Below are 23,591 nucleotides of genomic sequence, written 5' to 3'. Positions count from 1 at the left end.
TAATTTCCCTTTTCGCAAACGACACTTTTGAGTGTTCCCATCTGTCCTTTCATTTTTAGCCATTTAGAAATACTCCTCGTCCTCTTTTATCACAAACTACTTCTGATATCACTCCCAAATAGAAAAGGAGTCAGCCTCAATCTTCTCCTAAGGAAAAACAAAAACTACTTTTATAACCGAAGGAAACGACAACTCCATTTAACGCTGCCTTCCGTTACAGGCGAAAGAGAAACTTAAAGAAATAAAATGACCTTTTACGAATTTCAAGGTGAAAACCGCACAAATGCAGAGCTATTCTAGGCGAGATCTTTCCCGCAGCGTTACCCAGCATGAAGTCAGGCACCGAGGAAACCCGGCTACGAGGAGAGGAGCATTCTGGCAAGACGGGAAGACCCCCGTTAACGCCTCTGGGGCACAGCCCCTTTACGTAAAGGGTAACTCCGCTTTCTCTCCGGAGTTTGTCCTCAAAGAGATTAACCTTTCCCTGATGCAGTTTAAGATTCATTCTTTCGTTTGCCTGCAGGGGCTACAGACTTTTTCAGATTTGGAATCTGGTTAGTCGTCAGCGGTAATTTATTGTAGCCATTTAACTGTCAGCTTAAGGACTGTACAGCTGCATAAATAAAGCTAAAGCCCCGTCCGATTCTATTAAAGCTCTGAACAAGGGAAGATGGTAAATCTAAGCTTGATCTTGAAAAATCATATTTATTACTATTCCATGCTAACCTTTAGCTAGAATCAAATTTATCACACATGCATGTAATAAACTTGATAAATATAGTATTTGATGAGTGTGTATAGGCATGGAAAACTGCTCTGATAACCAAAAGTTTTGTTAAATCCAGACAGATATGTGACAGAACCGAAGCAAAGCGATTGTTTTGAGCAAGTACTAAATTATCTGGTGCAGAAGCCACGAATAACCCATCTCGTTTGTTTATGAGGCCTGGAACGAACACTTCAGGAAGCTCAGATGAGCATTGCTTTATGACTTAATATTTGCTTTATTTATTTTAAATATTTACTTTCTTATATGTAAGAGCTCCGGGCCAACTAGAAGCTCTTCCAGAAGATGCAGCTTGTATAAAGGAACGTATCTTATCCAAATTAAGAAAGTCTCTCCCGTGCACTAATGTGCCACACTGATGGGACATTTTCAAAAGCAAACTCAGACAATCCTCAGCTATAAGCGAAGTATCGCTCCAGATAAGACTGCATATTTTGGTTAAAAGGAGAAACTGTATAGTAAGCTCAGTAATTTATTTTTGAAAACATAACGGGTATTTTAAGAACATTTGACAAGTTTAAGGATCAGCCCTCCATATCTATTTCGTTCACGGATAACAAACAATCAGTGCCCTCACCGAGATCTGTGCGAGAAAACCAGTTAGTTTTCCAAACACTTGGAAATGTTATCCTTAATTTAGAGAGGAGGAAACAAGGAGGCACTACAGAAACCTTCCCGTTCAGCAGCTGAACTACCGCCAGAGGCAAACGCGCAACGTAAGCGCTCCAACTCCCGCTTCAGTGCTTCACCTACTTCGTCAGCTCTTACCCAGGTTTAAACTTGAAGATGATCCATGTGAAGATAAGGAAGGCGGCGGAGTCTGAGAGTGGCCCGGTCCTTGGCTGGGCAGAGGCATTCCCACAGGTCCAGGAGAGGAGGAAAACCCAAGGCCATTATAAAAACTGTGTCCTATAGGTGTCAAACTGCTGGATGTCCTCTTGTACAGGTCGCTGCTCCCCGTAAGGGAGTCTCGGCGGGAGCCGCTGCCCGTGTTGGAGTTAGCAACTGGAAAGAGGAAGAGAGTAAAATTGCGTCATGTCAACAAGCTGCCGAGACAACTGGATAGCCGGAGAGCCGGTGCAAGGGCACCGTTCACAACTTCATTGCAGCCGGCTGTTGTTTTCCTAAGGGTGTTGCGTATGCCCAAATGAAATGCATTAATTAAAACCACATTAATGATCAAGCAGAAATCCTCGATTTAAAAAAAAAAAAATTGGCTGGACTCCTGTCTTTGCATTTATAGTTGTGTAGTTTTTATATCGACAGAACACATCGAGAAATAGAGCTCCAAAAAAATCTACGAGCAGAAAGATCGCGACGATAAAAACCTACTTAAAGGACGTGACAGACCGAAATGACAGCGACCAGGTTGGCTTTTGGGCACAAACACGTAATGCTTCGCTTCTGAACCGTCAGAAGAAGGTTTGTATACTTCAAAGCTCTTTTCCCCTAAGCATATCACTTGGTTTAACAGAAGATATGAGATCGCTCTCCAAGCACTGCCTAGTATTTATCCTTCGGCCATTAGAGCTAAAACAAATCAAACGTGAGATTTTATCTATTCACGTTTACTTAAGAGCATGTACAGCATCGCGTACATTTAGTTGAAATCCTTGTGCTCACCTTTCATTATATTAGAGAACAGCTTCTGTTTGCACCCAGCTTTATTGAGATGGAAATCAGAATTCAATTTAACATGTAAACCCAACCTGGTTTTGAAGAGCTGTCTTGATAGTCAAATACAAACTCTTTAAACGCACTGTCAAGTTGAGGGGAAAAAAAAAAAATAAATCAATTTTGCATTAAAATCTTGTTTAATAAATAGTGAAATTGTTAACTGGAATGAACTAATCATTTTTCATGACTGCACACAAGTTCTAGAAGCAACAGCCTCACATTTTTATTCATTGATTGAGGCAAAACAAGTTTGTGCATCTTGGCATTGAACAGCCTAGTAATCGAATTGAATTAGTTAAATAAACTGAAGTGAAAGAAGCCAACGCTGTGTCTACCTGAATCCAAGACGGTTCAAATTCTCAGGCTGGATTTAAGAAAAATATTTAGGATAACTTTTATTTAAAACTGTGATTTGATGCAGTGACAGCATGTTGCTCTTTTTTTTTTTTTTCCCCCCTGATGGAGCAGGTTCAAAAGGCGTGTTTTAACTTGCCCTTCACACCGACGAAAGCAGGAAAGTTCAGGACATAATTACTACCTCGGAGACTAAGCAGTAATTAAAACGATTGTTCTACTTGAAAAAAACAAATGTAAGGAAAAAAAAACCCCAAAATAAAACCCAACCCACAGACATCTTTCTGGTTTGGTTTTATTCTGAAAAAAAAAAAAAAAAAAAAAAAAAAAATCTGTGTCTCCAACTGCCTAACAAATAAATCAAACCAAACCATTCATGTAACATTTCTTATAACCACATAAGTGACTGTTTTTGGCGTACAATAGGAACAATTCCCAGGATGAAGCATGGAAACCACCTCAGATCAACTTTTTTAAAAATCACAAAATGTTACTTAGCCATTACTCTGAGGGTCAGAGTTGGCACCCGGCTGGACACCACTCTGGAGCCAGTTCCTGTTAGTCCAGTATCTCCACTGCACACAGGCAGGGAAAGGCAGGGAATCACGGAATCATCCAGGTTGGAAGGGACCTTTAAGATCAGGGAAACTCAAAGCTGTTTAAAAACTTAATCTGTAGCAACAAGGGGATGACTGACAATGCGTATAACGAAACAAATCCATTACTTTGGTACTGCTAATATATCATCCGCTAATAGAAGTTTCACCAGAAAGCGCTACAGATTTGGAAAGCCGAAGCAGTCCCTAAAGGAAAACTGGTATTTAACCTCAGAGGGATGAAGAGGAGGACTCGAGGCTCAGTGCCCCAGGGCTCCAGCAGCCCTCTAGCTGCATTTGGAGCTACCTGCTTCTCTCTTTTCCCCCCCACCCCATGAAGAAGCTGCTGTTCTTACCTGCTGTCCCAAATCCTCCCAGCGCAGACCCCAGCGTGGCACCGAGAGAGCTGCTGCTTCCGAATCCCAGGGAAGTGTTGGCGGGCTGGGCAGAGCCCTGAGAAAAGAGCGAGCTGCTCTGGGAATTGCTGCTGAGAGAGTTGTTGCCGTAAAAGGAGCTGGATGCCAGGTTGTTGGTGGGCTGCTGCTGGGGCTGGGGTTGGGGCTGCTGCGTTCCGAGAGGGCGAAACGGTCCGTTTGTCGTCCCTGCCAGGCCGCCCGCTGCACCGTTGGCCGAAGCTGCAGCCGCTGCAACCGCTGGAGAGAAAGTAATTGAAAGCATACACTGAAAAAATCCATTTTCATAGCAGTTTGGGGACGTTCAAACTTAGCAGGTTTCTTTTATTTACTTTTTTTTTTTTTCTCCCCCCTTTCCTCTCAGGATGAAAATCTCCCTTTCGCATCAAACTCTGTATCAACTCTCTACTTTATATCTGAGCTCCCCAAGTCTTGCGCAGAGCCACGGAAACCCAACAACGCCTCGTTATTAGCAGTGCTGCTCGTGTTATTAGCGCTACACAGATCAAACGCACCAAAACGTTCCCTTTCTCCTCAGATCTAAGATCCAAATCAAGACACTCAGCAACATCCAATTAAGAAACGCAAGTTTTGAAATAAGCAAAACTGTCCTTTAGCGCACGAAATACAATCCTGCGGTGCTAACAACATCAAAACCAAGGCCTTTTTGTTTTTCAGCCAGTTCCAAAGTAAAAGAAAAAGCAAAATAAATAATAACTACAAGGAAACAATTAAAAAGCCCGTTTCATAATCTGTTACTAACACCGGCAAAGACTGCTCACACGCACGGATTCTGGCTGAAAAAAAAAACCCTTTTAAAGCTTCGGACTCCCAAAGAACCTTAATAAAACCCGAACCAACTCACGGCAAAGGCCAGGCGTGTAACGCTTTATGCAAGATGATCATTTGGGCATTCTACGCCTTTTATTACGTGGGAAACGAGATGCCAAATTTAAATAACTGTCCCGAAACTTTGCAAAATGACAGAGTTGATGCGACGCTGCCTCTCTGGAGCTGTTCTGGAGGCTCAGCCCACCGTGCGCACAGAGGATGTTCTCAACAACAATCCCCGCAGCGGATCTCAGCGAGGGCAAGGGTGTCGTCATCGCCAGCAGGGCCCAGAGGGTTTCAGGTTGGTTCACCCTCCGCGGGGGACGGAGCAGATTGTCACTTGACGGACCCGGGACTCACCTGCTTGCGCGGCAGAGGAGCTGATGATGACCGGAGCGGGGGCCACCAGGCGGACTGGGGCACCCAGCCCGTTTCTGGCCCCCGCATTCACCACCAGAGCACCGGTTTGGTCGTAGTAAGCAGCGGGAGCCAGCACCGGGTAACCTGGGAAGGCAAATTATAGGTGCACAGGTAAGGTAACAAGCAACGCAACAAGCGGCAGAACAATCGTCTTCAGATGAGTAAGATTAAAAATCTTATTACAAGGAAAATTTGAATGGAAGAAGAAAAAGCAACAACAGCTGTGCTTCTCCTGAAGAAAAAAAAAAAAAAAAAAAAAACAAAAAACAACACCAACTAAAAATCCGTATTAACACTCTACACCTTGATAGTAGACCTTCAGGTAGAGAAGACATTTTTCCCCCCCAAACCTACTATCCTAGAACTGTGCTCTGTGTAAAGTCAGTTATACAGATAAAAAAGGTACAATTCTACATCTAAAAAAGGTCTACTCCTGTCTAAAAAAGTCTATTTTCTATATCTAAAAGAGGTCAAAAAGCACTATTTCTTTTCCATTGTAAGTACAATGTGTGCTGGGACTTTTCACATACGCGACCACGCTGCCCTTCGACTGTCACAGTGTAGGTTGAAGTTGTTCAGTGTGCACGCACACAAGACATGGAACTTAAAGTTATGTATTTTTGAAGTTTTCTATCATAAAGCCTTCTTTAATATATAGAAATAAAACCTCTTAAATCAAATATGCTAGTAATACACAAAGATTTTCAGTAGTACATAGCTATTTATGTTCCTCGCTATGTAATTCTACAGGGAAATAAAACTTTCAGGAATAAAGTGAAGTGATTCTCCACGGTGGGGTCACAAAGAGAACGTTCTCCACAAACATTTGACTTTGCACATAGAACCCCCAAAATCCCCATCGATGCAGATTCAGAGAATTCTGCAGATTGCTTGGAAATGTGCATGTTACAGTTCACTCTGTAACTTTATATAGCAATATTCTTCTTAAACCGTAAAAAAACATAAAAAAAACCAACTCTGTAACAACCATGTGACCCTTCCAGCGAGGAGACCTGAGGTCGAAATAATCCTGGGATTATTACTAAAATACTTAGCTTTGCCCTTTGCCATTGCAGTAATATTCCGTATAACTGAATGTCATAAGCATTTGAAGCACACGGCCTCACGGATGAGAGCTAACAGTCATACAGTAGCTCCTCTCTTGCAGAATTATAAATTACAATGAAACTCTGCTTCCTTTTTTCTGTTTCCTTTTCTTGTTTTTAAGCCACTACTATTTGCCTGGAAGAAATTATGAAGGGGGAGTCCTTTCTCTGTTAAAGTCAAGCACCTGGCAGGGATGGAGAGACAAGGCTAATGAGCGGGACTAGGATATCTCTGAGGCTTTAAAGTAAGTATCACATAAGCTAGCATGATCCACAGAAAAATCGGAAAGCAACTTCCAATAGGAGGCCATCAATTGTGTCGCTTGAGCGCACAAAGAATTAACGCACCCGTACAGCAATACAGTTGACAACATTTGTTTTCGTCTGTGGCACGGGAACCTAAACCCTGATTTAACCTAAATGCTCTGTAGGTAGTTAGGTTCACCTCTAACAGCCTCTTGAAAATGCTTTCTGTAACCACAGATTAAACCCCGAAACCAATAAAACCAAAATACTGCTGAATGCCAGGCAAAGGTGACACCCCACAGGGACACAAGATAAAATTTTCTTAGCTCTCCCTGGGCAGCGGAGGAGTTGCAGCTCCCTTGGAGGGCCTACCTGGCATCCCCGCTGCCAGCCCTTGTCCAAAGGCCAGGGCAGAATTGACGGCTGCGGCAGCCACCAGCGGATCGGTCTGCTGTCCCTGCTGGTTCTGGTTTGGGGTCAAAGGACGCTGACTGGCACCTCCGCGTAGAACCTGGAGAAGAGAGAAGAAAGTGGATGTGTTTATTTTGGGACTCAGGAGTAAGGCGGAATCACCAGCCGCTTGCAGGAGCATCAGCAGCAATCGAGTTGGAGTTGTTGCACAACCAGTGCGTGACAACCCCCCCCTTCGCTCAGGACAGAGCTGCCTCCGCCACCACAAGCCTTCACGCTGCCACCATGGGTAGGACCCAATTTCAGTAACGCATCCCCTCCCAGGCTTACGGAGTGTGATCTGGAAGCGCTTCGTCATCTGACCTCTTCCATTTCTTGATCTACCTTCAATACTCATCCCTCGATGGAAGCGTTTGCAGCCATCTGCCCCAACACCTGGTCCATGCCACAGCAGCACTGCTGAAAGCCAGTTTGAGCAGAAACCTTAAAAAGCCTGATTTCGGAGCTGGGGGCTGATGACACGAGGTGACATGGGTTTTTCCAAGCTTCCAGCCCCCGTAGAAAACAGAGACCCAGTGACACCACACTTACTCATTGGAAATAATGACCAAAGATCACACACCGGCTTTTATACATCGCTCTTGTGGTTTAAGCACATGTTGCTCTCAAAAGGGAAGATGGCAAACTGACCTTTCCCGTAATTACCTGTAACAGCCTTTGGTTGCAAAAGCCTTTTACTCAAAGCAGTGATGCAAGAGCCTGCACCCACAAGCGACGTCAGCTTCTTAAAAACCCCATCCCTTGGTGTGCAGCATGCCTTGGTGCAAAAATAGCACGGGGTGTGTCATAGAATCATTGAAAGGTTTAGGTTGGAAGGGACCTTGAAGATCATCGAGTTCCAACCCCCTGCCCTGGGCAGGGACACCTCCCCCCAGCCCAGGTTGCTCCAAGCCCCATCCAACCTGGCCTTGAACACCTCCAGGGATGGGGCCTCAACAACCTCTCTGGGCAACCTGTGCCAGTGCCTCACCACCCTCAGAGTGAAAAACTTCTTCCTAAGGTTCAATCTGAACCTGCCCTCTTCCAGTTTAAAGCCATTCCCCCTCGTCCTATTGCTACATGCCCCAGTAAAAAGTCCTTCCCCAGCTCTCCTGGAGTCCCTTTAGGCACTGGAAGGCTGCAATAAGATCTCCCCGGAGCCTTCTCTTCTCCAGGCTGAACCCCCCCCAACTCTCCCAGCCTCTCCTCATAGGAGAGGTGCTCCAGCCCTCGGATCATCCTCGTGGTCCTCCTCTGGACACGCTCCAACAGGTCCATGTCCTTCTTATGTTGGGGACTCCAGAGCTGGAGGCAGCACTACAGGGGGATCTCCCCAGAGCGGAGCAGAGGGGCAGAATCCCCCCCTCGCCCTGCTGGCCACAATCCTTCTGATGTGGCCCGGGATGCGGTCGGCCTTCTCATGGCCGGCTCATGGTGAGCTTCTCGTCCATCAGCACCCCCAGGGCCTTCTCCTCAGGGCGGCTCTCCAGCCATTCCCTGCCCAGCCTGGGGTTGTGCTTGGGGTTGCCCCGACCCGGCTGTAGGCCCCTGCCCTCGGCCTGGTTGCAGTTCATGAGGTTGGCATGGGCCCACCCACCTCTCCAGCCTGCCCAGGAGAGGTCACCCGATAAAGTTATTAAAAGGAAAAAAATGACTTTGCACAGTGAGAGACTGGGAGAGGATACCGAAGGAACCCGCTTTAGACGCGCACCCCAGCGCCTGCCGCCGCTGTCAAAGCCTGAGCATCAACTCCTCGGCCGAGGGAGTCTCGCGAGCCGGAGCCGCCTGGCGAGCGCGCCCCGTGCAAGGGCGCCGTACGGGATATATGCGATGGATGGCGGCTGCCGCAAGGGAAATGTCAGCAGTTGTTTTTTTTCTTTGTTTTTTTTTTTTTTTTGTTTGGTTTTTTGTTTTTTTTTTTTATAAATAACGTTATTAAGATGTCTTAAACATCACAAATCAACCGTCCCCTAATCGTCACTCTAGGTTTGCGAAACGTTTGCCTCAGCACTTCTTCGAAAAATTTCATCCAAAAAAAAAAACTAAAAAAAATAAAAATAAAAATACACACTGTATCCTCCTACGGCCGGAAGGTTTGTGTTAAAAACAATACCCGCGATCCCCGCTCATGCCTGCTCCACCGCTATAAAAGTAATGAAAAATATCATAGAGGCTACAGATGACTGATAATTTTTATTTTAATAGCCGAAGCCTTTGCAGAAGCGCTCTTAGCACACACCTTCCTCACGGGGAAAGGCTCCCAGTCCGAATGCCGAAGCGGAATCCTGCTTTGGCAGGGGAGTCTGACTAGATGCTCTCTAGAGGTCCCTTCCAACTCTGAAAATTCCACAATTCCGTAAGCGGCTTTAAAGCATTCTTAAAGCTGTTGTAGCCGCGCGGCGCACGGGGTACGTGCACACTGCTCGACACCCTCCTGTCCGCGATCTGCCCCGTGGGGAGGGGTGATGATTAACTTTGTCAGGAGCAAAGTGCTCTCCTCCGGATCGCTGCTCCAGAGTCGCTGGTGTGACAATTCACTGCTTTTATCATCTGAAAAGGCTTTATAATACCACCAAACACTGGGGTTTGTTTTTTTTTTTGCTTTAGTTTTCAAAGAAGCAGCTAATAAATTCAGCTGCCAATTGCTATCTTCTACAATCGCTCTCTCGAACACACGAGGACCAGAAGGGAATGGTTCGTGTTCCTACGGAAAAGGAGCCACCTCGCTTTTCGTAAGGATAATGAACCCCTTCTGTCTCCAAGCAGGCAGTACCACGGGACAAAGCCCAAAAAAAACGTATAAAGCCAATGTCAGGCGAGAAGCAGCGCTTAACCAAACACGACACAAACTAGCTGGGGCAGTGCCGGAGCACCGGAGCCCGTGGCCGCCTCCTGACAGCCATCCGACGGCCCCGCGGAGCTCTAAAGGGAGAGCGGAGCATATCCAGTATTAAAATATTTCAATATTTAAATAGCAAGCTAACAACTGCACTCCCATACAACTCCGTAAAACATTTAAGATGGTTTTTCGTTATCGTAAAGGAAGAAAATCGTTGTTCCTTCTTAATTCTCGTCCCAGTCTCTCAGTTTGCACCCTCTGCTCCTGGAGTTGCCCGGTTCGCATTTGTGTCATCTGCATCAGAGCTACAACTACGATTGAATACCAGAACTTTAAAATGCTTATTTTACCTAACTGAAGTCAGGAAAATCAACCTAGTTAAATCCCAAATATGATGGGGGGGGTGGGGAGGAACCCAACTAAAAAAAAACCCAAACCTGAATAAGAAATTACACAGTGATTCAGCACAAAAACGCATAACAATTTTCAACAGAAGAAAAAGCACGGGCTATATAATCTAATACGCTGTCACTGCCAAGGCATTGAGAGAGGAGAGGTGGGTGGTGCAAACCCCAAACACACATTATTTACAAAATACGTAAGGAAAAAGTTCCCCTTATCAGCTCCCTGTGTGACCTTTTCATCGTTTGGTTGTTTGGGGTTTTTTTGTTTTTTTTTTTTTTTTTTTTGTTGTTGTTTGTTTGTTTTGGTTTGGTTTGGTTTTTTTTTTTAAATACCACTTTAATAACAGATACCTGTCTCGATATTCACCTTTAACACACTTAAAGGAGTAACAGTAGATCATATGAAAAACCTTCACTACCTTCATTAATTTTGCCCTTTTAGGTACCAAATTCTCCAAATTTTCGTGCAGACTAAAGCAAAACAGCTGCACAGTTCACCCTATAAAAATAGCAAATGCCGTGTTTTCTTTTTGCTCTCATCTTTTGTCTTCAAGTCCTCGCATGGACACCAAACCAACTCACTCTGCTGTTATTTTGACCCCTTTAAAGCTAGTCCTCAGCAAAAAAAGTATCCTAGCTTAGCCAGTGCCCTGACGATAAGAACCCGCTTATCGACATTGAGTATTTGACGCACATTTTCATCATCTCCGTGGCCTTCAAGTCGCAGTGATGGGCACGAAAACAGAACGCAAGATGACGATTTCCACGCCAACGGCACGCGTTTGCTACTGTGTGGCTCAGCGCTGTTCACAAACTGATGAGATTAATGCTTTGGAAAACAAATAACACGCAATAATTCACCATCCCAAACGTACGGGCGCTATTCCCCCACACGCGTGATGTATAAATGACGTAACAGAACGTATAGATGTTTCTTTTCCTCTTTTTAAGAGAGGTCAAAGGCTCTTCTCAGTTACGACTGAGTATCGGGAGCGGTCATTGAAAAAAAAAAAAAAATAATAAATCGGGGATTCTTCAAAGCTGCTGTATTGCCCGTAAGTGACCGGCGGTGGAAAGCATCCCACCTTACCTGTTGCTGGCCCTGCTGGGTTTGCTGAGTGGTCTGCTGATTTGCCGAATTAGTTGCGGCGGCAGCCGCGGCGGCTTGCTGCTGGAAGAGACTGGCAGGATACACTCCCCAGGGCGTAACTCCATAGTACTGGTGAGGAACAACGGCCGGACCTGCGATGCGAAGGGAATCAGTGAGCTTCGGTAGCCTGAAAAGAGTTACACAGCAAACCGCCACCAAAAATACCTGCTCCTCAGGTTCGGTTTAATAAATCCTATTTCGAGGTGATCTGTTTGAAATCCTTTGCAAATACAGAAGGATTCTGGCATTTGTATTATTCAGTTTTAAAAAGCTTCGAAGTCAGACCTGAAATTTCATCTTTACTTGCTTTTACCTTAGCGGGCGAGGTCAAATTCTGCTACCAGTGATCCTGTTGAAATTCTATGTTTTTGCCATTGTGCCCTCATTTTCCAGTGAAGGACCAAAACTTTAACCCAAAGAGCAGGAAACTTGTTTAAGCACAGATATACAAGTCTCTTCTAATCTCAGCTGACATTCGCTGCTCCATAGTATCTATTATTTAGCTCCCCAATAATTTAAAAACCTCTTTGCATCTGGATAGCAATTCTCGAGTGTTTAAAATGTTTTTCTGGCCACTCAGTCCCATTTTGCCTTTGCAAACCACCATAAAAGAGGCTCTGCGATCCTCTATCTTTCCACGTTCCCCCTTCCTCCAACTTAACAGGCTTTAAAAAAAAAAAAAAATAAAAAAATCTTGGAGGGCACCAGAAAAAGTGTAAGTTTTGAAGATTCAGTGTGTTTTATCGAGACTCAGGACATCGCACACCTAATTTGGCGACAGCAGACCGGCAGCCTATATCCTTAAATAATTGCAGTTGGCCTAACTCCGAGGAAGCGGCGAGTTCTCTGCGCTGAACGGTGGAGTCCCTCCCACCAAATAACACGTATGCGAATTCAATAATATATATATTTTTTTTTTTTTTAATATGCTTGTTCTATATCTTTTGGAAAGGTCAGCAGAAAAGGAGAAGTATTTCCTTTGCTTTTCAAATACATCACCTATCCCGCGGGTTCCCTCCCCACCGCAGCAGCGGCTCGCGGCACCCGAGTCTTTTTAAGGCAGAGCGCCACAGTCGTTATTTGACGCTGTTGAATAAACGAGTCTTTAGTGAATTTGAACCGCACGCTTGTTCTTATATGGAGGAAAAATAGCTTCTATTTTAAGAGAGACCGTTAGCATTTGAGTTCTAACCAAGTCATTTCAGTATTGCTCTTAGTTACACCTTACAGACCCTGCGAAGAGAACAAGCGTAACACATATAAAGACTATAAGCGTTTGCCCCCAAGAGACTTAAAAGCTATTTCCCCCCCCCCCCCCCCCAAATGAGGGATGACAGTAAAAAGGGAGATGCAAAAAGCCACTGCTGAGTGTAAGCTCGGGTGTGACAAAGCAGGGACAAACCCAGGAAGTTCTTTTTTTTGCTTTTGGTTTTGTTTTTTTTTTTTTGTACAGTAACACATGTTTGGCTGAACTGAACTACTACACAACGCAGAAGTGACCCACTGCGCCCCGGTGGGGATCTCAGCCTGGAGCGGCCACGGCTCCCGCAAGCAACACTGCCGACTGGGGGGATTCAGCAAAGCTTCCCGATAGTCATCTCATATTTAATGTCCAATATTAAATTCACATTTCAAAAGCGTGCCCATTACTCTCCTTTATTATTTTGTTTTCAACTGCTTTACTTCCCCCAAATTTGTTTGTAGCGTCGCTCGCACACATGCCCGGCTGGGTGTGCAGCGGGGGGATGGGACAAGCAGCCGGCTGCCTACCGCCGGGCGCTTCAGCACCACGCGCCCAACGGTGGGATTCGTCTCTCGCCCTAAAGCTCTGCCACGAAATCCCCCCTCGCCGGATTTACTGCGTGCCGTCAGTCGAGAAGGTGACTCGTCTGCCGTACTCGGATTTGTCTTGGGGCAGCAACCACTTGTTTCTTACCTTCCGAGCTGGGAATTCACAAGCAGCGGCAGCTAAAATTTAAAAAAAAAAACCAAAAAAAACAAACCCGCAGAAAATAAAGCAGCCCCACAATGGCGCTGCCTATCTTGACCTAAGCAGTTACGGACACAGAGCTAATCGCTGGATTATAACCTCTTTATATTCAGCTGATGCAGATCAGACGGCGACTGCTAGGGTGCTTCTGCGCTCAACAGGAAAATAGTTGCAACTCCTCCGTTTTATGCAAGTAATTAGTCTGTGTTTGCCCGTGGGCTACTGGGAAGTTGCTGCAATACCCTTTATGTGGGCAAAATGTGGGCATCTCTCTGGGTTGTTTTAATCTCAGTTCTAATTATCAAACAAGCACAGTCTAGATGGGTTTGGTTTTGGGTTTGTTGGTTGTTTTTTTTTTTTTTTTTTTTTTCCTAGAGGTTGCTCATCAGATCTGCAAAAGCCTTAGGTGTTTCAAAGAAGAAGAGACGCCGAGTCTTTGAAGTTTGCAGGCAGCTGGGCTTAAAAGAGCTGCGAGTCTGGCTCAGCTCATTTGAGCACACGGTGAAGCTCATTATTGAACAGTGTTCTCAGTGAGGGCAAGTGTGTCATCATTGCCAGACTTACAGAAACACGCAGTATTTCTTTACTTCAGGAGATATTTGCACCTGCTTTTACACTTATTCAAGATCCACGTACACGAGAAAATAAAAGCCGTTCTAGAGCCTTCGCAATCAAATATTCCCACTACTGCGTCTCACACATTGGCCACAGACACCCACAAATATTCCCTTCAAGAAACGTTAGCAAAACCATCTGTAAGCCTGTTCATCGCAAAATTCTTGCTTTTAATCTCAGCCTTCGCACCCAAATTTCTGTAAGCAGAAGAAGCCACACCTGCCCCCTGCCAAGGGGGAGGACACAGTGACCACCAGGTTAAACAGCCTCGAGAACCTCACGTCTGAAAACTTCGAGGCTTCAAATAGCAACTTTATCAATTCCTAGTGACTTGGGAGCTGATCCCCTCACAATTAACGGTACGATGACCACGGACATCCATGAAGTGGTGTTTTTGTAGGGGATGGGGGCAAGAACTGGCCGAACTGGTGGAGCCCCACTCAAACCCTGCCACACGGCGCCCGGGGCTGGCGCAGGTCCCGCAGAGCGGAGGCGGCCGGGGACGAGCCAGCCTCACGTGCTCCCCCAAACCCCGGTCCTGGAAGGTCCGGTACGCGCATGCATCCCTCCCCGTCGCCAGATCTGAGCCGGCTCTGCACGGCACGCGGGTCAGCGCTGAGAAGCCCAGTGCAGACACAGCCAAACCGACCCTACCGTCGGTCGAGGAGCACCGTGTTTTTCCTGGACGCAGGTTATTCCAGCATCCACTCCTCTACAAAGAGCAGAAACGCTCTTCTACCTGCAACACACACCACCTCAAAGGGAATCAACGTTTCCCAACCTGTCTTAGAAAAGGCAAGGCTTTTTTTTTTTTTTTTTTTTTTTTTTTTTTTGAGTGACACCCTTCTCAAATGATAGAAGGCAATTTCACAACACTTTTTAAAGACAGCTGTATCTTCCCCACAGTTTAAACTCACAAGTGATTTTTTTTTCCTTGAGTCTAGGAAGCCCTTCCCTCTGCATTCAAATTTGTCCTTTAAAATGCTACTATTGTTGGGAAGAAAAGAGTATTATCCCAGGGCTGACAGCCTTACAACCGTGAAAAAGCTGCCATAACGGCAGAACCTTAATTGACAGAATTATCTCCACCATAAAACATGCCAAAGTTTCCCCTCTGCTTTAAGAGTAACTGTGAGCAATAAACTACCAACAACTCTAAACTAATTTCTTTCACCTCATTATCTTCTCCAAGTCCTCCCAATTTGGCACTCCCACACTCACTGGGGAGACCTTCTGACTTTATACCTAACCCTAAACATCCCAACTGCCCCACGTCCCTTCAGCGCTGCGCTCAGGCGTTACGGAGAAAAGGCTTTCAAACCTGCTCCAGTCTAGACAGAAAAGATGCTTTTCCTAAAACAAAAGTCAACAAGGAGCGAGTTTGTCATATTGCCATTTCCAGCCGGTAGGGTCCAAAGCCCAACGAGCTGGATGAAGTCACTCGTATTCCTCAGTGGTGTAACGCTATAAATATAAACCACATTCTTTTGGTTTGCTTTCAAGAGGCATAAAGTTTAAAAATGATTCACGCAGAGATGCCGACGCCAGGTTTTGGGATGCTTTAGGTATCCTGGGAGAGGTTATTTCCTAGTTCAAATTTAGAAGGCCCCAATCAGATATTCAGGCAGCCGCAGCTTCAATACTATGTAAAAGGAAAAAAAAAAAAAAGTTGTCATAAACACGCTCGCTGTTTCCTAGAAATCCGGCAGCAGTTACGTGTGGTCTTTCTATGAAATCAAGACGCTGACCTCCCGCTCCACTGCATTTCAGTGTTACTGAAGGATGAGCGCTCGCTTTAGAAGCGCTGAGGTGATGCAAAACGGCCAACCAGAACCCTCTTTTTACGGTATCCGTTTACAAAGCACCTCTTCTGCCTGTAACTGGAACCGCTGGCGTTCTAGCGCCTCTTCCCCGCTGAGTCCTCACTGAAGCTTCCTACTTATATTTGCCACCAAGGGTTCGGGTCACTCACTCACCGCCACACGTTCATCATCACATGATAGTTTATCGACCCCTGGACTGTTGGAAATATCCTTGTACTCTAGCTCTTGGCTTCCTTCCATTTAATCACGGTGTCATTCGTTCGCCAACAACATGTTCTTACCTCAACTTAATCTCGCATTGTTATTATGCAATCGGCGGACAAAATTCCCAACAGCCAAAAAGTCCAAAGCCCATCTTCAACTTATCATCTCAATTCTTTTACATACTTCCATACGTTTTCTGCTGAAAACGCCATCCGAGTGGGTAACAGTCGCTGAAATCCCATTTCAGAGCTTGACCTGACACCGGCCTCAAAGCTTAAAAGCTAAGCAGCGGTTACGCAAGAGCCGTTTAAACACGCCGAAAAGTCACGTACCCACCCACAGCGCTGTTTGGCAGAGCGCTGTGTTCACTTACAACCAAATGTTTTCTGGGTTTGGTGTGGCACAAGCTATCCCAAGGGATGAGCAGCGAGGATACGAGCTGGAAGTGGCAACAACGCGCAGGCTCCACTTAAAATCACCACTACTCTGAACTAACTAGTTTTTTTTTTTTTATTTAAAATGTAGAAGGGTTCCTCTCCCGGTGGCCCACGGAAAGCAAAGCGCGGTTATAAAAATATTCTTCTGAAAGTATGTTCTTCCTCTGCCCTCAATGCTTAGGCAAGAACTTTGTGGTATACGCAGCAAAAGTTCAACGTACAATGTGTTCTTCACACCGTCTGATAAGCTGTTTTACCGAGCTGTCATCTCCAGATACAACAATTTTGGCTACGACAGTTGGCAAGAATTTGGAAACTGATAGATGAACGTTTGGGAGAAAGATCTCGCACAAAGACAAGAGCCACCATCTTTGCTCGCCATCTGGAGAACCGCGGATTCAGAGCGTGAGCCTCGCAGCAGATATGGGATGTTTTTACCTAGAGAACCTAAAAAGCCTAAATTCTTCACAGACTCGAGGCAAAAGGGAAAGATACCCTTTGCAGGATGCACTACAGTAAATAAACCTAAAGAGCAACGAGATACAGCTTTCCTGGCAGGAAAACACACCCTCCATCTAAGAAGTTTATTTTCGAAGGTATCTCCCACTACTGTCAGTTACCAAAAGCCCCAAACACGTAGCGACGTTCACGGCTGCGAGGGTTCCGTTGCAGATTTGCTCTGGTTGTGTGTCCCCACCAGAGAGCCCACAGCAAGCGTTGCACAGGAATCATCACGTTCAATCTACAGAACACAGGTTTTCCCAGACAAATTCCGTTTCGGCTCACTGATACGCAATTCTCCCTCCGCAGCAATTACAATGGACTAATATTTAATTTCCACAATCCCAGACACAAGAGCAGTTTCGGTACAGCGCATGGTCACGAACTGGCGGTATCTCACCTAATGTGGCGGCTGCTGCGAGTCCGGCTGCGTACGGATCGGTTCCCGGCGGAGCGGCGCTGATGATGTACGGATTGGGGACAAAGGCAGCAGGAGCTAAACCTGCTGAAAACATACCTGTCAGTAAAAACAAACTTAACTAGAACTGAAGCCCTACCAAAATACCTCTGGCTACCGGGCTGGCGAACACAGAAATTCAGGTTGCTTTAGGATTTTCAAGCTTTTCACAGTTGTTTTCTGCAGGGAGTGAGCGACCACCGCGTCTCCCGGAGTCTTAATAGAACAATCTACAGAGGATATAATTGACACAGGAGAAACCGAATTCCAAGGATGCGATGCCCCGTAAGGACAGACGAGGTGGTAAACCAGTCTGTATGCAATAGCCATACCTGCTCGGGCATCTCCGCAGCGCAGACACACCCTTAGCGTTTAGGTGACTATTAACACCAGTTAGATATTAACATTAATCGTTAATATTCTGTGTCTTCTCTAGCAAGTTCATCACGAACCAGTTTACCCTACTTTCTGAGTTCCACCCCCACTACACAACACCGGTACTTCAACAAACCGGTTTGGAAGGAGCGCAGGGAACGCGGCAGGGCCACTCGCGGTGCCGCATGTCCTTCCTCCGCAGGGAACCAGTTTAATCATTAGAGAAACTACCGGTGGGCGGGAGGGGGGCGTGGAGGGGAGGAAGTTAAAAAGTTAAATAATTTTAATTGAGGTGTATCGCTGAACTCCCAACAAGCACACAAGTGCAGGGCACGGAGCTGGGAGAGTCCCAACACGTTTGTACCGGGCTTTTGGGTAGGAAGAAGTGCCGCTTAAATCACTTATTGCGCGGAAACCGTTTATCCCTACACCAGTTTAACTGCCATCGTCCGCAGCAGCCCTTCTGCAGTTCTCCTCTTTCTCTACGCACAGGATTAAGCGCTTCCTTCCCAGCTAATCTATACTGGTTTAATAATATGAATTATGTGTTCGCATAAATTACATCTTTTAAGTTGAAGTCAGACCGCAGGCAGCTGAACCACAGGAAGCACATTCAGGCGTAGATTGAATTGTGCATTCCCCCCCCTCCTCTTCCCCCCCACTTCACTGCGCCGCTTACCCCAGTTCATGCCTCGCTCAGAGCGGGTGAATACTTCAAAACGCTCTCATTACTGAGCGGCACTCTCAGCACGGGTAAGAGTGGCGCTCCTGCCACACACGAACGCTCTGGAGCTTTTAAAGCGTGCAAGAGAGACCCCCCCAGAATTTTTTCAAGTAAATCTTCAAACAATACGCTTCTGCTCGTGTGTCGGTTACCAGTTGCAAAAACATATTTAGGGTTCTCTAAAACCTGCCAAGCCTTTCTCTCTGCCGTTTTCCCCGACGTAGTCTGAGGACTAACAGAAGTCCCGTAAAATGTTAACGTATTAAATGCAAGACTTACCTATGTGAGGCTGATGGGCAGCTGCCAACGCGTACTGCTGCTGCTGCGCTGCTGTTAGTTGTTGAACAGCAAGTGCATTCGGTCTTTGGAACAACTGAAGGGACAAAAGCACAAATACGGTCCTTTACTCATGCACAAAAAGCATTCTAGGACTCCCCTTTAAAGCAATTCCTTCATGCTAGATTTATTTTCACAACTACAGACACTCCCTCTTTAAAGGGAAACATTTCAAAAGGAATTGAAAAAAAAAAAAAAAAAAAAAAAAAACACAAACCAAAAACAAACCCCTTTGAAATCAACTGCCCATGATAATCCACCTGAAAAAAATAATAATATATATGTATATATTTCTGAAGTGCAGCTAAACCACAGCCAGGGTTTTCTCTGCTATTTTCTGCACAGTGCTTGAAAGCCATTTTTTCCCCAACTCCTCCTCAAACACACAACCCCTGACTGCAGCCGGTGGATCACTAACAGCTGTCACGAGCGCTTCCCCACATCTGAAACAACACCGAATACAGCGAAATCCCCGTTACACCAGTGGATGACCCACGCCATTCTCCCGCCCGGTCTGAAGGGGCGAGCAGGATGGGAGGCAGGCGCAGAGCCAGGCGAGATGGTCCAGAGCCAGCTGGAGGGCCAGCGGATGGGATGCCAGCCCCAGCCCCAGCGCACACCAGTCCCTGGGCAAAACGCCTCCTTTCCCCGCCAGCCTTGCGTCTCCAGCATCGCCCAGGCGCATCCAGGCAAGGGGCACGAATGCTTCTCCGACCACAGACAGAACCAAAAAGTGTCCAGGTCTGGGTCAAGTCATCCAAAGCATACACAAGTTTGCCTCTCAGGGAGTAGTGGGCAATGTTATTGAGAGTGGTCATTCTCAATAAGGAAAAAAAAAAAAAAAGGGGGGGGAAAAAAAAAAGGGGGGGAAAAAAAAAAAAGGGGGGGGAAAAAAAAAGGGGGGGGAAAAAAAAAGGGGGGGGAAAAAAAAAGGGGGGGGAAAAAAAAAGGGGGGGGAAAAAAAAAGGGGGGGGAAAAAAAAAGGGGGGGGAAAAAAAAAGGGGGGGGAAAAAAAAAGGGGGGGGAAAAAAAAAGGGGGGGGAAAAAAAAAGGGGGGGAAAAAAAAAAGGGGGGGGAAAAAAAAAGGGGGGGAAAAAAAAAAGGGGGGGAAAAAAAAAGGGGGGGAAAAAAAAAAGGGGGGGAAAAAAAAAAGGGGGGGAAAAAAAAGGGAAAAGGATTCTACTAGTCTTTAAAGTATTTTTGCTTAGGGTTGGAGGTTTTGGTTTTTTTTTTATTCATCCATACTAAAAGCTGACTTCCCCCAACCTCCTATGCCTCGACCTAAAGGGAACACTCCCTGAATCAATCCATCAGCAGACCATCGCTCAGCTCTAATTAACACACATAATAGCCACCCTGAAGCCATCCAGAAGCGACGTTCGTCCCCACTGACTTCCACAAGCCACCATTCCCGAGGTGTGAACGCCTTCACAAACCGCTGTGATAAATGTTTTCTCTCTCCACTCAAAAACGGGTCTAAATGCTATACAATTTTCACACCTATTATCTCTGCCCTCCTTTCAGACAAGACAAGTGAGCTGCTCGAGCTGTCAGAAGCAGCAATAATAATTCTGCCCAAATTTTTGGCAGAAACTCACAACCATCAAGAAGCCCAGAATCGTTTAGAAAATTGGGGGTTGTTTGGTTGGTTGTTTTTTTTGGGGTTTTTTTAAAGGTAAAAATTGGAGTTGGTTCTCCTGAGAGCGCAATGAGCAACTGTGCTGTTTAGGCAGAAAATTTAAAAAAAAAAAAAAAAAAAAAAAGGAAAGAAAAAGAAAAATATTATTATCTGCCTTTAATTTCTTCTTTTTACAAGTTCAGAAGGAGAAAAAAAAAAAAAAAAACCAACAAACACATGTAAGGGATCAGTATCAAATTTAAGATGCGGAAACTCAGTACTTAGGGGAACCAGAATTGATCTTCTACGTGCCAAAAACCTAATCACAGCTGTTTTCCCCCCAAAGACTGCTCACCCCTTAAGACGTTGGGGCCCCGCCGTATATCCAAGGAATATCACAATGCTGCTTATGGAGAAACATCAAATCCACAGTCACTTTATTGCCTCCCTGGGCCTAATGTCAGGCGGGCCATAGAACACTCCTAAAAGTCTTTATGCAGAATACACGTTCTTTTTTTTTTCCCCCCTTTTTTTAAACATATCATTCAACAATACTTCATGCTCACCCCAAGCTGAGTGCTTACAAGGTGTGTAATCTTCATTAATATACTATCTGTCATTAGCAGCCGGATCGAATGCTCTGCTGACAGCTTTTAGTTTTAAAAAAAAAAAATAAAAATCAAGGAGCTCACAGACAATGTGACCTACAGCAAATGGAATGAGGGATACTGGCTCTGTAGGAGTCTCCAGCAACATCTGGTTCACTGATCAGCATCAGCAGGTACGAAGAAAAAAAAACCAAAACAAAAAACAAAAGCCATATCTATCCCCTACACTGCTTCACTGCTGGGTGCAGTCACATCCACCTTTGGTTCTGCGGTCTACTTTTGTATTGAGTTCAGCAATCCAATATTTTAGCTTTCGTCAGCTACAAACACTTCACCAAAACCTTTAATTTTCATATTCTTTTGCGTGCCCGGGATCTGTTTTTCCAGTCTGCTGATACGTATTCCACTAAGGTGAACAGCGGAGGAAATGGCTAGATTATTAGTTGCCTGTCTTAAAGGCAAAAAAAGCTCTTATCTTCTCTGAAAACACTTTTTCTTGTGCTCAGTTCACACACGTGATGACTTCCACACCTCCCAAATGCGTCTCGATGATCCATTTTGAAATTTGAAGTACTAGCAAAAAAAAAAAAACCACACAAAATCCACAATGACTCAAAGCGTGAATATTTCACCTGCTGCTGTTGTATTTGGTTTGTTGTCTGCTTGCGCTCGCTCTCCCTCTCGTGATGCTCGCTCTCCCTCTCGTGATGCTCGCTCTCCCTCTCGTGATGCTCGCTCTCCCTCTCGTGATGCTCGCTCTCCCTCTCGTGATGCTCGCTCTCCCTCTCGTGATGCTCGCTCTCCCTCTCGTGATGCTCGCTCTCCCTCTCGTGATGCTCGCTCTCCCTCTCGTGATGCTCGCTCTCCCTCTCGTGATGCTCGCTCTCCCTCTCGTGATGCTCGCTCTCCCTCTCGTGAGCCCAGCTGATGACCGCTAAATTTGCCTTCCAGACACACAAGGACCCACACCAGCTTTGTGCACCTTCCCTGTGCTGACATCAAGTCACAGTATCCAAATCGCTCTGCAAGCGGCTGCTCTCGGCAGCTGGTAAGAGTTTACCTAAAGACTCCCTAAGAGGGAGATTGAAAAGATGCTCCTTTACCTAAAACTACCCGTATTGCAGAAGGAATAAGGAACAGAGCAGCTGGGCAGCCCTTTCATCTGCCCAAGAAAATCACCGAGAGTGTGTCTGCAGCCTCGAGGCAAAGAAACTTCAAGACTTCGCTCCAACTCGGTGTCGCTCACGTCCTCGGACAATATTCTTGAGCTGCTTTAGAACCACAGGCAAACGTTCTGCGCCCGCCCTGTGCTGCAGGCGCGAGGAAGGGCCGGATTCCTGCCGCCCGCAGCAGACCCCCTCGCGCGTCTTTATGGAGTTTCCCTCTCAAAGAAAAGTCAGATAAGCCACGCGCTCGGGCGGCCACTCAAATCAGCGACCTCTGCCTCCGCACGCCTGCGAACCCGGGCTCTGGACTCCGCTTACTCAGAAGAAACTCGGTGCGAACAGCTGAAAACTTTTGCAGCCGCGGATTTCATACTGCCCGTCGCCTATACAAGGAAGCGGAGCCAACAAAAACGATCACAATTTCAGGCTTTACATCGCCAGATAAGCCCCTACTCCATGTGAGCTCTGGGTATCATCAACTCTACACGTTTAGGAAGAGTTATTAAAGCCTCAGAGCACTGTCTCCATCTGCTGACAGCAAAGACCTATATTCCAAAAAAACAAAGCAAAAAAACCCAAAAACTCAAATAATAGCTTTTGGTCATCTTAGTTGGAACCTTACTGGATATGAAATTACGTTTAAACTATGTATCAGTGTTAAATTGTGGTCTCCAGTAAACGGCCAAAGGAAAAGCTGCTTCTAACAGGAGTATTAACTGGAATCAGCACAGTGAGAAGAACGGACACGCGGAGCATTTTCGCCTATTAGAAATCACATTCAGAGCGAAAACCTCCAAATGACTGACACTGTTTCGGAGGAGTTCAGCAGGATGACCCGACATCTCATAAAGCGAGGCTATTTTTCCCTCTCTCACACGCGTACACAAATGAAGTATCCCTTACGACACACGGGGGAGTTCATCAAGGGAATTCCAAGGAACCGGAACATCGTGGTCTGTATTATACAGTTATGGGAAGACCGTTAAGATTAGATTTCTGTAAGCCAGTTTCTTCTGCAATATAACCATCTGACAAGTCTAATCAGATTACACGTGGTTAAGACCTTCCCTTCTTAATATTGCTTTTAGCTGTACTCACTTGTAATCCCTTCAAAGTATATGACGCTTCCCAACGGACCGAGAAAGACACTTTTTACAGATGAGATCCTTTTATACAGGACATATTTCCTTCTGACAACCGAATGGCAAAAACTATACTGCCAAAAGACAGATTTCTTTCATACAGGCTGTAACTGGCAGACAGCGAGCACCAAGGAAGGTGCCGGATATTATATATTAGGAAAACGGGTACAGCTCTGAGCCAGGACACGTGGCTTTTACACAGGTGTGCACGGAGAGATCCCATCACGGAGCGATCACGGAGTTTCAGAGTTGGAAGGGACCTCTAGAGCTCATCCAGTCCAACTCCCCTGCCAAAGCAGGATTGCCCGGAGCACATGACTCA

The 23,591-nt window shown here is 45.8% G+C and overlaps 1 protein-coding gene across 2 annotated transcripts in view; it reads right to left on the bottom strand.

Moving 5' to 3' along the window:
* The window catches only part of PUM1 (pumilio RNA binding family member 1), an 84,116-nt gene that overhangs the window by 19,724 nt on the left and 40,801 nt on the right, over window positions 1-23,591 (bottom strand). Inside the window, exons 8-14 of one of the 2 annotated variants that reach the window (XM_082494355.1) lie at window positions 18,679-18,772; window positions 17,244-17,360; window positions 11,214-11,365; window positions 6,803-6,941; window positions 5,019-5,162; window positions 3,771-4,067; window positions 1,556-1,792 (exon numbers count right to left, since the gene is read on the bottom strand). In XM_082494355.1, coding sequence (XP_082350481.1) covers window positions 1,556-1,792; window positions 3,771-4,067; window positions 5,019-5,162; window positions 6,803-6,941; window positions 11,214-11,365; window positions 17,244-17,360; window positions 18,679-18,772 — 1,180 coding nt within the window. The remainder of the gene's footprint in view (window positions 1-1,555; window positions 1,793-3,770; window positions 4,068-5,018; window positions 5,163-6,802; window positions 6,942-11,213; window positions 11,366-17,243; window positions 17,361-18,678; window positions 18,773-23,591) is intronic. The other variant, XM_082494356.1, reaches the window with a different exon arrangement.

This window comes from Vanellus vanellus (assembly GCF_965231255.1).
Source record: "Vanellus vanellus genome assembly, chromosome: 22".
Taxonomy (NCBI): domain Eukaryota; kingdom Metazoa; phylum Chordata; class Aves; order Charadriiformes; family Charadriidae; genus Vanellus; species Vanellus vanellus.
Note: the sequence above shows the minus strand (reverse complement) of the source record. Positions and strands in the feature narration are given on the sequence as shown.